General features: G+C 44.4%; 2 protein-coding genes across 5 annotated transcripts in view; one reads left to right on the forward strand and one right to left on the reverse strand.

The window, feature by feature from the left end:
- KIAA1328 (KIAA1328 ortholog) overlaps nt 1-5,651 on the reverse strand; it is a 381,040-nt gene extending 375,389 nt beyond the window's left edge. Inside the window, exon 1 of one of the 4 annotated variants that reach the window (XM_033935328.1) lies at nt 5,472-5,651. In XM_033935328.1, coding sequence (XP_033791219.1) covers nt 5,472-5,520 — 49 coding nt within the window. In that variant the 5' untranslated portion in view covers nt 5,521-5,651. Of the gene's footprint in view, nt 1-799; nt 1,002-5,471 lie in introns of those variants that run through there. The other 3 variants (XM_033935330.1, XM_033935329.1, XM_033935331.1) reach the window with 3 other exon arrangements.
- Nucleotides 5,652-5,666: 15 nt separating this feature from the next.
- The window catches only part of TPGS2 (tubulin polyglutamylase complex subunit 2), a 53,949-nt gene continuing 44,512 nt past the window's right edge, over nt 5,667-15,103 (forward strand). Inside the window, exons 1-2 of the mRNA XM_033935332.1 lie at nt 5,667-5,947; nt 12,494-12,573. Of these exons, the coding sequence (XP_033791223.1) occupies nt 5,878-5,947; nt 12,494-12,573 (150 nt within the window). The 5' untranslated portion in view covers nt 5,667-5,877. The remainder of the gene's footprint in view (nt 5,948-12,493; nt 12,574-15,103) is intronic.

Genomic DNA, 15,103 nt, shown 5'->3' on the forward strand with positions numbered 1-15,103 from the left:
GGCTGGCGTTTCGCTTTACAGCTGCGTCGAGGCAATAGACCTATTTCCTAAGGCGTTATTTCTCCACACTCATGAGCATAAAAAACTCCATGCTCATGTGCACACTCATGAGCGTGAAGAAATAATGGTTTGGACGACACACACACCTAATTCCGTCTACCATTGATCAGACAAATGGCCCTAGATTCAACATTCAGAAATTCTCAAAAGTTCTGGGGGTCACTTTAGACAGTTCACTGAGTTTTGAACACCTTATTAACAATTTAGTCCGGAAATCCTCTCTTTCTCTACAGAAGTGAAGGAAGGTCAGATCTTTCTTCCAACAACACTAAAGGAAACTAGTATAGTTGACTATACTGTCTATGGACTACTGCAATGCAGTACTTCCAGGAATTTCCATGAAATAAATGAAAAACCCCCAACTGATATAAAACACAGCAGCAAAACTCATATTACAAATCAAGATTTGACCATGTCACACCGCTGCTTATAGAATTCAAACTACCATATTTTTCGCTCCATAAGATGCACATTTTTCCACCCAAAAGTGGGTGGAAATCTCGGTGCGTCTTATGGAGCAAAGGTACAATTTTAAAACACCCCCCCCCCAGTACCGTTTAAAAAAATCCCCCTCCCTCCCGCTTCATGCACCTTTTTAAAACATTCCCCCACATGCCTGCCGCCGCACTTTTTTAAAACATCCCCCCAGTGAACACACGCTGCTGTACCTTTTTAAAAACTTCCCCTCCGCAAACACCCGCCAGCAACACCTTTATCACCTACCCCCCCACCATCTTACCTTGTTAAAAACATCCTGTGTGATTCCTCCCTGCTAGCCGTCTTCTATTTCCCGGCCAGGAGCAGCGGAGATCAGGGGCGAGCTTCCTGCGCTCCTGCCTGGCCCTGTGCTGCTTTCTGATTGGCTGTCATCAGTTCTCGCATTCAAAACATTATATGGTTATGCCTCTAATAGCTCCCCCAGATTTATTTAACTACTAGTTTTTTAGCCCATTACATTAACGGGTGCTAGAATTTCTTTCTTTCTCTTTCTTTTTTTATATCTTATTCATTTTTCAGTCTAAACACAGTGCATAAAGGAATACATACAAGTAGTTTAAAAACCACACTTATATCCATCAATAAAAACGTGAGAAACCATTTTCGCCCCCTCCCACCCACCCTAATTCAAATTTATTCAATAAAACCATACAACAGTACATACATGTAATTAATAAACAAATCCTAATATAATATCCCTCTCCCTCCTACCTATTCCCCTTCCCTGGATGTGCAAATCAAACCAATAATAGGGGAATAAACCATTTAATTAAAATTAATAAAATTGGTCAATGGACCCCACGTCAGTTTAAACAACTTATTACCCATTTGATCAGAATTCATTTTCTTGTATTTATAATACAAGCATAATGAATTCCACCAAAAAGTGAAATTTAATCTGTCAAAATTCTTCCAATTTTTGGTGACCATTTGCATGGTTACCCCAGTCATTATACTAAATAATCTACTTTTATATCTCTCTATTGGAGGTGTAGGAGATAACAATGTCCCACAGATTACCACTTCATACGACAGCGGAACTGCAGTCTCCAGAATCAAATTAGTATGTCCTCATATGGATTTCCAAAAGTTGAGTATCAAAGGACAATAGAACAACAAATGATCCAGTGTCCCTATTTCAAGATGACAGTGCCAGCTTCTATTAGACTTAGAACCATCTAACTTTTTCAAACGAACAGGGGTCCAGAAAGTTCTGTATAACAAAAAAAAACCAGGTTTGTCTCATAGATGCTGACGCTATACATCTCATCCTCCGTCCAAATCCATGGCCATTGAGTAGCAGAAATTTCTTGCTTTATCTCAATGCTCTTTCTTTCTTTCTGTCTTTCTGTCTCTCTCCCTGGCCCTGTCTTTCTTTCTCCCTGGCCCCCTGTCTGTCTTTCTTTCTGCCTCTCTCCCTGCCCGCTGTCTGTCTTTCTTTCTGTCTCTCCCCCTGTCCAGCAGTAGCCCTTCTCCCTTCACCTCCCCCTGTCCAGCAGCACCCCTTCCCTGCTCCCCCTGTCCAGCAGTAGCCCTTATCCCTTACTTTTACCTCCCCCCTGTCCAGTAGTACCCCTTCTCCCTTTCCTGCTCCCTGTCCAGCATCCACTAGGCTGGGCACCCTTGGGGCTCTTGGTAGGCCAGTCGGCCTCGCATTATCGAAGTGGGCCAGCCTAGCAAATGCCCCGCGGCTGCTTGATAAAACCGCAGCTGCTGGTCCGGGGTGAGAAGAAGAGGTGTCTCGGCAGCGTAGTCAGAAGGCAGAAAGGCAGCCGGCATCAGAGATCGGGGCAGGAAATCTGAGGCAGGCATTGAGCATGCACCGCACTGAAGCACGGATCATGGACGCACAGAGTTTGAAGTGCGCATACGCACTAAGGGTTTCATTATAGCGGATTGGGTAAATTTGCTAATCATCGTAACTCTAACTGCTTGATCCTGTCATCCCAACTCTGGAAGACATAAATACAAGATGCCACATAGCATATCATTTAACTACCAAATTGCAAAAATATGGAACTCACTCCCCATTGAAATTAATGCAACCATTCTATATGCACTGTTCTGTAAAAGTATGAAAACATAGCTTTTCAAGAAGTCCCTTTTCAAGGAGACTCGGGCCTGCTTTTATCAAGCTGCACTAGAGATTTTTAGCACAGGCCAGAAAGGTAAATGCTCTGACGTTCATAGAATTCCTATGAGCGTCGGAGCACTTACCTCACCAGCCCGCAATAAAAACCTCTAGCACAGCTTGATAAAAGAGGGGGGAGGATCAGTCTTTGTAATAAATGTTTACTCATAGAATGACAATGTTAGTGGTTACTTATTACTTTAAATACCTTATCTTACACTGCATGTATAATTTTATGTAGCATGTATGATTCTATGTAACAATATGCAGCTTGAAACCGGGAGAGGATTCGGTGGGATATAAGATTGCACATAAGAGAACGGAAGAGGGATTAGGACTTGGATACAAGATTGCACATAAGGGAAAGGGATTGGGACTTGTATACCCTTTTTGTAATTTTACAACCATTTTCCCCCATCTGTCCCAGTGGGCTTACAATCTATCTAATGTATCTGGGGCAGTGGAGGATTAAATGCCTTGCCCAGGTCACAAGAAGCAGCACTGGGTTTGAACCCATAAACTCAGGATGCTGAGAGTGTAGTTCTAACTGCTATACCACACTTTCCACACTAATATTTAAAGAAATTGGTCCATCTAAGACTGGATTTCACTCACTTTCATTGCTGGTTACAATCTATATGGAAACGCACGCAAAAGCTCGCATTAGCATATTTGTGCAAAATATTACTAAACGGCACAACTTTTCATTATTCTGCGTTTAGATATTGGGAGTTACGGAAAACATCTCTCTACTACTGCTTATTACTTATATAGCACTGAAAGGCATAAGCAGCGCTGTACATTTTGACATTTAAACGGTCCCTGCTTGGAAGAGCTTATAATCTAACTTGGACAGACAAACATGACATATAGGACTGTGGGATGCAGAACCCAAGGTGAGAGGAGTTAGGAGTCAAAAGCACTCTCAAAGAGGTGGGCTTTTAAACGGGCCTTGAAAACTGACAGAGACAGAGCCCGCTATAGGGATGATTTGAGTAGGTTGTTCCAAGCATACTGAGCAACAAAGCAAAAGGGACTGAGTCTGGAGTTGGTAGCCGAAGAGAAGGGCACAAAAAGGAGGGACTTACCAGCTGAGCGGAGACAAATACACAGGATGCCAAGGTAAGGGTTACATTTAGTGGGGGTTGGATAAACTGCTGGTTAGGGTCATGTATCTCAAACTGTGTGCCTCCTGAGATTTCAGGTGTGCCATGGCTCATGGGGGAGGAGAGGCGCTGGCTTACTGCCTAAAAGATGCGACTCATGGCAAGAGGTACATCCTGTAGACCAGTGTTCTTCAACCTTTTGATACCTATGGACTGGCGGAAATAAAATAATTATTTTGTGGACCAGCAGTTGAACAACACTGGGCTAAGTCGTGGGCCAGACCCCACCCATCTCCACTCCAGACCCCGCCCCCATAATAGTACTAATTGTAACACCATTTTTTCCATTCATTTTTCATATATACATACACAATATAATCGTATTAACAACACATAATGGTTAACCACAAAATTAAACTACACAAAGCACACCGTATGCTTCTCAATATTCATTTGTACCAGAACAGAGTTAACCACATGCAAATAAACGTCAGAGAGAAGGCTTCCGGTTCAGGCGTAGGACGCGCGTAGGAGCCTCTGCCCACGGCTACTGCAGCACTGAGGAAGAGGGAGCCGGCCCGAAGACAACGCCGCATCAATTGCACCGTGGACCGATGGCTGAAGAGCACTGTCTGGGGCCTGATGCACATGCTGGCCCTGTGGACCGGCAAGAAATTTCTACGGACCGGCACCAGTCCACAGACCAGCGGTTGAAGAACACAGCTGTAGACAATCAGCTGGCACCAGCACCTCTCCTTCTCTCTGGACCTCTTCATTGTCGGTATCCCGTTCGGGCATCTCAGGGCCCGTCTGGAGAGCCTTCGCGCGTGTGTGGACATCGATGCGATGGCGTTACGCATGCGCGTGATGTCATCACGGCGACATCCGTGCACTTCCAGATGCCTCGAACTGCGGCCACTACATTTACTGTGTCATAGTTTGCGGGACACTGGGCTAGGGCAGGGGTAGGCAACTCCGGTCCGCGAGAGCCGGAGCCAGGTCAGGTTTTCAGGATATCCACCATAAATATGCACGAGATCGATTTGCATCTCAAGGAGGCAGTGCATGCGAATCTATCTCGTACATATTCATGGTGGAGATCCCGAAAACCTGACCTGGCTCCGGCTCTCGAGGACCGGAATTGCCTACCCCTGGGCTAGGGTGATGAGCAGAGGGAGAGAGGGTTGTGCATTGAAAGTGGGCTTTCAGTCTATTTTTGAACAAGGGAAGGGGCGTGGCGCACAGGCTCAGGTGGTCTATTCCAGGCATATATGGGTAGTGTGACCATATGGCTCCAGAGAAAAGGGGACGGATTGAGACATCCGGGTTTTACTTCCATTGAAAGCAACCAAGATGTCTCAATCTGTTCTCCTTACTTCCATTGCTTTCAATGGAAGTCAAACCCGGATGTCTCAATCCGTCCCCTTTTTTCTGGAGCCATATGGTCACACTATTTAAGGCAAGGAGGTAAAACAAACAAATCTTCACCTAATTCCTGCGTGGCCCAAACTGAGACTACATAAATTCACTGTAGTTTAAAAGGCAGGTGAAACCCAGCTTCTGTTTCTAAGAGCCTCAAAGTTTCCCTATCTGCACTGTTCCATATTAAAGACTGCACCGCGCAACTAGACCCTTCCACTCACTCCCCAACAAGGCGCCCAAAAAGGAAAGGATACGGTCTTTACTCCAGTAAACCGCTCTCCCTTCACCAGTGCCATCCGCCATCTTCAAACCGCCGCCGCCACCCAGCCGCCGCAGGCGCGAGGCCGAGCCCTCAGCACTCAGCAGCCCATTGGCTGGCCGACTCGGCGGCCCCTGTTTCGATTGGTTCTGCGCCGTCCGCTCGGGACAGCGGCAACAGCGAGGAAAGACGGAGCCGTCGACGCGGAGGGTGTCGGGATTTATAGTTCGCCTTCGCTCCCGTCTCTAGCTGGGACGCGCAGAGAGAACTACAATCCCCGACGTAGCAGATGGGGACGCTCTAGCCTCGGACCTGCGTCGCCTAGTGACGAGGGGAAGCCATTGTGGTCGTTGGGGAAGGTGGAGTTGTGTCAAGGAGGAGGTCATTTGGTGCGCTGTGGGATGGAGGCGAAGAGTGATGCTGGTTCAACCAACCTGGAAACGTTGACTCTGGGTGTCAGCAAACTGCTGGGTGAGGACTGTAGTTCAAGGGTAGCGGGGGAACCGCTTTAGTTACAGGTGGGGCTGATGGGGGGGGGGGGGGTGCACTGGGTGAAGAGTAATTCCTTGTTGAATCCCCTCAACCCCCACAGCTCCAATGCACACACACTTGTTTTCAAAACTTAGCTCCTCTGGATATTTGCTCTTTCCCTTAATCTTGGCACTCCATCCAAGGCTTAGACCAGAGGCGCTGCTTAAAAAGCAATGAGGTAGGAGCTTTTAATGCACGTTTATACAAGCAGGACACCTCCAGCAACTTTTTCTAGAAGCATTTGGAGAATCGTCCTTTCCAGGATGAATTGCCCTGCTTCTCTGCCCCACCCCCGCTGGTGTCTGTTCTCTTCTCCGCCCCTACCCTCCTCCAGCAAGGTCTAGGTCTATTCATCATGGCTGTTTCATCGGCTGAATCGGCCACAATGAATTGTCCAGCCTCAATGAATTACCCCCTCCCACACACCTGGCATCTTGGGGGGCTCTGCCCCTCCCCCCCCCCACACACACACAAGAAGGAGTGCCCTCCCAAAGCGTCCCCCCATGTAGCTGACGTCTTGTGGGGGGGGGGCTATACCCACACCCTCCACAAGAAGGAGTGCCCCCCACACCCCCAAAGTAGGAGTGCCCCCCAAGGCCCACATACCTGTAGAAAAGTTCACTGGCATGAGCAGCGTCTTCAACCCCCCCTGCTCATGCTGGCCTTGTATCCCTTCTGACATCATGAGGCAGTGAGGAGGAGAGGCACCGGTAGGGGGTGTGTGGAGAAGAAGAGAGGCCCGGGAATAGGGAGCAGCGAGGAGGAGATGCACCGGCAGGGGATGGGGCAGAGAAGAGGAGAGGCCCCCAGGACGATTCATCACAGAGAGGACAATTCATCTCGGCCGTGTTGGATCGTCCCATTCTGGTGGGGGCGCTCCTATTTTGGGAGTGTGGGCGGTGCTCCTTCTTGTGAGGGGGCATAGCCTCCCCCACAAGACATCAGCTACAGGGGGGGATGCAGGGTGGTGATTCATGGAGTTCAGATGATTCATCGTGACCAATTCAGTGATAAAACGGCCGCAATGAATCATCCTAGACATCTCACTGAGTGTGTGCTACCTGGAAAGTTCTCAGCCCAGCCAAAAAAAGAATAATGTGGAACCATGAAACTTACAAGTTATTCCACACTTTTCTTGACACTTTTCATTTCATATCATATCATATTGAAAAGAAAAGTGTGGAATAACTTGTAAGTTTCATAGCTCAAGGTTCAAGGTTTATTAATATTTGATGTATCGCTGAATCTGTTTACAAAGCGATGTACACAAGTAAAAAGCATAAAATTATAGAGATACAAATTGCAAGTCATTAACATCCAATTTAAGACAAGACAGTTTGAAATGGGAAGGAAAGAAGGGCAAAGATTACATCTGTTATATGTAGAAAAACAAATACGGGAAAAAACATAAGGAAACGGGGGTAGGTAAAAAATAAAAAAAATTTGTTAATATTGAGTATTAAAAGCATCTTTAAAAAGGTGAGTTTTTAAAGAATTTTTAAAAGAAAGAAGATCTCTTCCATTTGTAATATGTTGTGGCTCCACATCATTCTCTTCTTGGTTGGGCTGAGAACATTTTAGCGGCCACTCATATAGTACAGGACCACCTCAGGTTACTCTTTCTCATGGAACCAATTGGACATTTTTTTTTAATGATCGCCACAGCCTTAGCTTCTATTTTTTTGTTCACGATTACCCAATAAGTTCTGTTGCAGTTGTGTGGTTTTTGCAAAATATCGGATAATTCCTTAGTCAGGTGTTTCATTGTTTTTCAATTTTTCTTTTTTTTTTTGCATTAGCTTGATTATGGAACATATTTAGATCTTCAGATCACTGTCAGAGTATCTTTATCATCAAGTCATTTGATTTTGTTGCTGGTGCTAACATTAAAAGGGAGACAAAGCAGCTTTTAAACTAAAATGGGGGGGGGGACGACAGTTGCCCAGGAGCAGATGGTTTGGTATGGAATATCTTTGAAGGATACTATTGAGAGAGGATATTTAGGGAGTCCAAATAGAGAGGTTTCAATATTAGTGAAAGAAAGCCAGGAGTGCTTAAGAAGAAAGCAAAGTACTCAAATAATTATCCTTGTCATCTTCTCAGCAGCTTGTAGATACAAACAAAAAACACAATTTGAAGTGTCTGTCTAGAAATGCTAGAAACCTAAAAATACTGTAAAATAGGAAAGTTAGAGTACATATTAATAACACTGAATTATAAAGTAGATATAATAGACATCTCAGAGACCTGGTGGAAGGAGAACAATCAGTGGGGCACTGTGTTACATAAGAACATAAGCAATGCCTCTGCTGGGTCAGACCTGAGGTCCATCGTGACCAGCAGTCCGCTCACACGGCGGCCCATCAGGTCCAGGACCTGTGCATTAATCCTCTATCTATACCCCTCTATCCCCTTTTCCACCAGGATATTGTCCAATCCTTTCTTGAACCCCAGTACCGTACTCTGCCCTATTACGCTCTCTGGAATTGCATTCCAAGTGTCCACCACACGTTGGGTAAGGAAGAACTTCCTAGCATTCGTTTTGAATCTGTCCCATTTCAACTTTTCTGAATGCCCTCTTGTTCTTTTATTATTCAAAAATTTGAAGAATCTGTCCCTCTCTACTCTCTCTGTGCCCTTCATGATCTTGTAAGTCTCTATCATATCCCCTCTAAGTCTCCTCTTCTCCAGGGAAAAGAGACCCAGTTTCTCCAATCTCTCAGCATATGAAAGGTTTTCCATCCCCTTTCTCAGACGCGTCACTCTCCTCTGAACCCTCTCGAGTAACTCTATGTCCTTCTTAAGGTACGGCGACCAATATTGGACGCAGTACTCCAGATGCGGACGCACCATCGCCCAATACAATGGCAAGATAACTTCTTTCGTTCTGGTTGTTTCCTGGGTACAAATTATATGGCAAAGATAGAGTAGATCAAATTGGAGGGGGTTGCACTATATGTTAAAGAGAAAATTGAATCAAACAAAATAAGTATTCTGCATGGCATAGAGAGCAGTGTGGAATTCATATGGATAGAAATGCCATGTCTGAAGGGAAGGAATATACACGTAGGGTTATACTTCTGTCCACCTGGAGAGAATGAGCAGACAGATGAAGAAATGTTTTCAAAAATTAGGGAAGCTAGCAAATTGGGCAACAGTATAATAATCGGCGATTTCAATTACCTCAATTGGAAAAATAATTCACAGGATAGAGTAATAATCACATATACCAAAACAAATCTGCTCTCTTCTGCTTTGAGAGGAACAATTCAATAGTACCAGCATTAAAAAGTGGAGAAAAAAGACCTCAGTAACCCCCTCCTTTACTAACGCATAGCGCGGGTTTTAGCGCCGGCAGCAGCGGTAATTGCTCCAACGCTCGTAGAATTCCTATGAGCGTTTTTTATACAGAGAAATTCTTCCTTTGTTCCAAAAAGTACATCCCTGAATTCTGGTCATGTAATTCCCTATTGGTACAAAAATGTATATCTAACTATTCCTCCCCTCAGTCCACGCCTCTCTCATTCCCCCACCCCCCACCCCACGAGAGGGGCTCGAGCAGTCCAGAAACAGAGGGCACTTCATGAACTTCTTCTACTTACATGTCTGGAATCCTTATCACCTTGCTGAGGCTGATTTGTGGTTTTACAACACTGTATATCTTCAGGATGGTGTCCTTGCAGACAGTCTTATGCAGAAAGTTGAAACAAAGATGCAAGGGTTACCTTCCAGCAGCCCAGCTGCACCTGGTTCCCATAGGCAAATGTCCAGCATGTTTTTTTAAAAGTTCTGTCTTGGTATCAGTCGCCTACGTCTTCTGCAGAGGATGTTGCTCATTATAAATGGTTTATGGCTTTCCATGGTGCCTTGCATCTGTGAAGTCATACAGCACTGATAACAGCTCAGCAGAGCCTTAGAGAAGTATCCTCCCAGCAGGGAATGGAGACAAAAACTATGTAGCAGAGGTCAGCTGGGTTAGCATTTCAAAGGATACATTTGTTCACAGATAGCAAAGTCCATGCTGTTCCATCTGGTTAGCTTGTAAAGGAAAGCTGTTTTAGGCTGTAGGAAAATATGTGTTAAAAATGTCTGTAATGTCCAGCATACACAAGTGAGGCCAGTATGTCCAGTTGATCCATCTGTATGTCCAGGTTATCCATCTGTATGTCCAGGTTATCCATTTCAGTGGGGTTAATCTTCTGTTGAGTATTTGGGTCCAAAAAAGAAGTCCCTTCTGACATTACTGAGCATACTGAATAATGGCCACAATTACAGAAACTATATTCAAACAGAATACCACACCTCCATCATACACAGAACCTAAGCGGTATACAGACTATACAAGGGAGGTTAAAGTAATATAATGGCAAGATTACAAGGAAGCAAGAGAGGGAATAGTAAAGGGAGGGGAAAGATATAGGGCTCCTTTTACTAAGCTGCGCTAGTGGTTTTAGCGCGCGCTAGACACACCAGCATTGAGCTGGCATTAGTTCTTGGCGCGGGGTTAGCGCGCGCTAAAAATACTAGCGCACTTTAATAAAAGAGGGGGATAGTGATCTACAATAATGAACAGGATAGAGAGGGACCAGCAAGGCAGAAAGGAAAATCAGGAAGTAACGTCAGAGGGACGGGATGCTGCAGAGGAAAGGATCTGTCAGCTCAGACAGCCTTTTACCACTAAAGCTTCCAGCGCCGGCAAAGAATTTACAAGTTTTTGCAACCAGAGAGGCGCTGAGGGAGGAGATGATGATATGTTGGCTCGGTAGAAAGGGGGGGAGGAGAGGTACGAGACTCGCAGATAGGGAAGGGGGAGGGGAAACACAACACAGCTGCTGAGTGCTCGTGACACATCGGTTGAGAGCCACTGCACTTGAAGTACCTGACCAACTCCATCACCCCAGGCCCTTCTATCAGTTCAGGCAAAAATTGTCAGGTTGCCACCAAAAATGTTGGTGTCTGTTGAGTCAATACTTATTGCATTCTTTCTTCTTTTCTGTTAGACAGTTTGTAGCTAATGAGCCCCAGATTGGAGGATGTTGCAGTCCTCATCCTTGGAGAAATCATTTACTTACCTGTAGCAGGTGTTCATCAAGGATAGCAGGACTTAAATCCTCACAACCCGCCCACCTGTCTTAGGTGTTATATTTCTTTAGAGTCTAAAGGACTGAGGAGGTCCCATGTGATAGCAGCAGGTGGAAACAGGCATGCATGAGCAGTGAGGCTGTCCAAACACCTCTTTAAAAAAAAGATGCTGGACTACTGTTTCCTGTGCCAGACTTCATCCAGTCACCAAGATGTGAGGATTTAAGTCCTGTCCTCAGAAAACACCTACTACAAGTAAGTCACTTTATTTCTCTGTCTTCCCAGTCTATTGGTTCAAAGATCAGTTGAACAGCTATTTGAAAATCGAGTAATTAAATCTAAAATCCAAATACCAATTCAGCTTTTATATAGTAATACTGAATTATAAATCATCATCCAGGCTGATGCTTTCAGTTGTCAATATAATTTGACGGTGTTATTTGAAGACATCCAGTCATGAAAGATCTAGCTTAAGCCTTGGAATCTCTTTTTAATGTTTTCTTGCCCCACAATATATCCTATATGTAAATGTGTCCTTCATTTTGATGAACAAATCAATGATTGGCTAACCTAAGTAAGTTCTTGAAGGGACTGTTTAATCTTGTGAAAGCTGATGTAAAAAAATATATAATAAATAACTAGACTTAATCTTAGACTTGGAGGGCCTCAGTATGAGCTCTTAGGATATAAACGAGGGGTATTGAGCTCAGGTAGTGACTTATGGATGACCAGCATCAGACAAAGTCTAAATAAGCACTACCTCATACATCATTTGGTCCATTATTGTGTAAGTCACACTGAAAAGAAAATGTTAAACAGAAACAGATCACATTCAACAGTCCCTAAACATAATAGAAAGACTTAGCAAAAACTCCCAAGATGCTAACTTATGCCTAAGGTAAAGTGCTAGTGCTAAATAAATACAATAAACTTTGAAGTGCTACAACCTAAACAAATATATACATATATGATAAAAAAATGTGCAGTGTACAATGTAAATTCGCATCAAGCCCCCTCAGCTGATGGTAATGTGCCAATGAATAAATAAATAAATTACATAAATACTATAGTCTAAAGTGCAATAGTGAATATATGGAAAAATATCTAAAGATACTGGTTTTCGAAAAACGCTGACATGCATTGCTAACAAATAAGCAGATCATAGAATCATGGATAAGTTCATAAAGTCACTTCAAGAGCATGCCATCTTGATGGCCATATTTTCTGACCAAGCAGATAAAGATTACTTGACCATATTTTTTTTGTTGATTTTATAAAATATCTTATAACCTAAAAAGATTCAATCATTTTCTCTAGGATCACTGCGGGTACCAGAATATTGTACTAAAAAGTACTATGTAGTATTGTCTTTGTTATATATTTTTCTACCTGCCATCTCTTTAGAAACATCTCCCGGAGTAACAGATGTGAACTTCAGAGAAAAGCACCCTGCTGAGCGTCACCTGGTTGCATCATGGGAGCTGGTAAGTATTTGACAGGAGAGTCACTACATAAGATGAAATTCACACTGCTGTCTCCTAGTAACCGTTTCACTTCCGCCTAAGAAAGCATATGTCTAACCAAAATCTCCCTTGCAGGTCCTTGGCGTAGAAACATCTTTGTGTTGAAAAGCATCATAAAAATATAAGGTTAGCAGAAAAACTTGTACCAGAAAAAAACCCCAACTTGTACTGTAACTATGGCATATTGTAACCTGTTAACTAGTACTAGTACTAGTTTTTAAGCCCGTTATAATAACGGGTGCTAGAATATATGTCTGTCTGTCTTTCTTTATTTCTGTCTCTCTGCCGCTGCTTTTCTTTCTTTTTGTCTCTCTCTTTGCACCTGTTTCTTTCTTCTTTTCTTTTTGTCTCCCTCCCTCCCACTATTTGTCTTTCTTTCTATCTGTCTCTTTATTTCCCCCTCTCCACTTTCCTGTGCTGTCTGTCTTTCTTTGTCTGTCTCTCTCTGCCGCTGCTTTTCTTTCTTTTTGTCTCTGCTCCTGTTTCTTCTTTTCTTTTTGTCTCCCTCCCTCCCACTATTTGTCTTTCTTTCTATCTGTCTCTTTATTTCCCCCTCTCCATTTCCCTGTGCAGAAGCATTTCCCTCCCAACCTGTTCCCTGTGCAGCATTTTCTTCTCCCCCCCCCCCACTTCCCCGTGAACTTTGTCTTAATTTTTGATCAAGCATTGGAAGGGTGGACAGGAGAGGGTTAGGGATCCCAGAGAGGATCTGCTTTTATCATGTGCTGAGAATCCCTCATGTCTATTAATTTGTTCTATGGAACTTAACCATCGGATTGGGGCACGTTAGTGATTTCCAGGGACCTTTTATGATCTATACAATACAATACATAGGTTTTCGAGGCATGCAAATGAGATCAGCATTGGTATCGAGCATGACAGGTGACTCTGCCCCAGATGCGCACCGTTGGAGAGCCGGGGTAAGAAGTCTGCTGCAGCCTCTCATCTCCGCCCCAGCTCTCACCGTGGGAGAACCTGGGGAGGAAGGCCGCCGCAGCCTCGCGCCTCCCCTCCACCTGGGGAGTACAAAAGGAATGGAGTTGTGGGCTTAGATCAAAGGCGACGCCGCGGCTCCTCTCTCGATCTCCACCTGGTGTGGTTCGAGAGAGTAGCCGCGGCGGCGGCGGCTTGGAGCTTAAAAATTGACTTTTGACAGGTAATTTCAAGTGTTCAAGCCCGATGCGTAACTAAGTAAACATGTCCACACAGCCAGCGACCGCTGTCTTTCCGCCTCTGCTGGCGGGGACCGCCAGGGCCTGGGTGCGGTGGGAAAGGGGGGTCTTGCTTGGCCGGGGCTGGCCGAATCCAAGGCCTGCTCTCCTTCCCCTAAGTCCCGGCCCCTCACTCCGCTCCATCTAGCGCATGCGCACTCTTGCCGCCACATCCCGACAGATCAGGGAACACGTGGCGAGAGTGCGCATGCGCGCTTAGCGTTTTATTATTACAGATGTTAACCTGTAATCTGTCCTGAGCTCTTTGGGGAGGACGGGATAGAAAACAAATTGAATTAAATAAATAAATAAGATGTGTCATACTAGGTCAGGCCTATGGTCCATCAAGCTCATCATCGTGTCTGACAGTGATGGTAGAATGCCAAAAAGATCCCCTGTTGCTCATGCTCAAAATAGTGTCTTTCCCAAGTTTACATGGTAGTAATGGTTTATGAACAGCAAAAGAGAACCCAACATGGTAAGCTTTTAACTCAGAATAATGTCACTACACTTTCGACCTGGTTTACAGCACAGCACAACTACTCATGAAAGATCAGCAGAGTCCACAAAGAGAAGTACTAAACATTCCACAGGCACAGAATTCCAGAACAAGGCAGAAAAACCCACAATTCGCACATCGGCAACGCTTCTTCTGTGAAAATTATTAAGAGGAGGAAAAAGCCTCAGATCCCCCCCTCCACCAAACCGAGAAACTCAGGTTGAAAACAGGTGGAGTTTTACAGGGTGTAATAAAGTTACTGGCATAAAAAACCTCCTCAATAATATTTCAATAGAAAAAAAAGCCTTGTGCAATGCAAGTGGGATATACTCTGCCTTTTATCAGGACCCCTATGATCTGAAAATGATTTGAAAAGCCAAATTCTATTGAGCTTACTTGCATTGCACAAGGCTTTTCTCTATTGAAATATTATTGAGGAGGTTTTTTATGCCAGTGACTTTATTACACCCTGTAAAACTCCACCTGTTTTCAACCTGAGTTTCTCGGTTTGGTGGAGGGGGGGATCTGAGGCTTTTTCCTCCTCTTAATAATTTTCACAGAAGAAGCGTTGCTGATGTGCGAATTGTGGGTTTTTCTGCCTTGTTCAGGAACTCTATGCCTGTGGAATGTTTAGTACTTCTCTTTGTGGACTCTGCTGATCTTTCATGAGTAGTTGTGCTGTGCTGTAAACCAGGTCGAAAGTGTAGTGAGATTATATTGTTTGGTTTTTCGAGGGGCTTGTGTTGTGTTTGCAAGCTTTTAACTCAGTGCATCAAATCAA

Source organism: Geotrypetes seraphini, chromosome 1, assembly GCF_902459505.1.
Source record: "Geotrypetes seraphini chromosome 1, aGeoSer1.1, whole genome shotgun sequence".
NCBI lineage: Eukaryota > Metazoa > Chordata > Amphibia > Gymnophiona > Dermophiidae > Geotrypetes > Geotrypetes seraphini.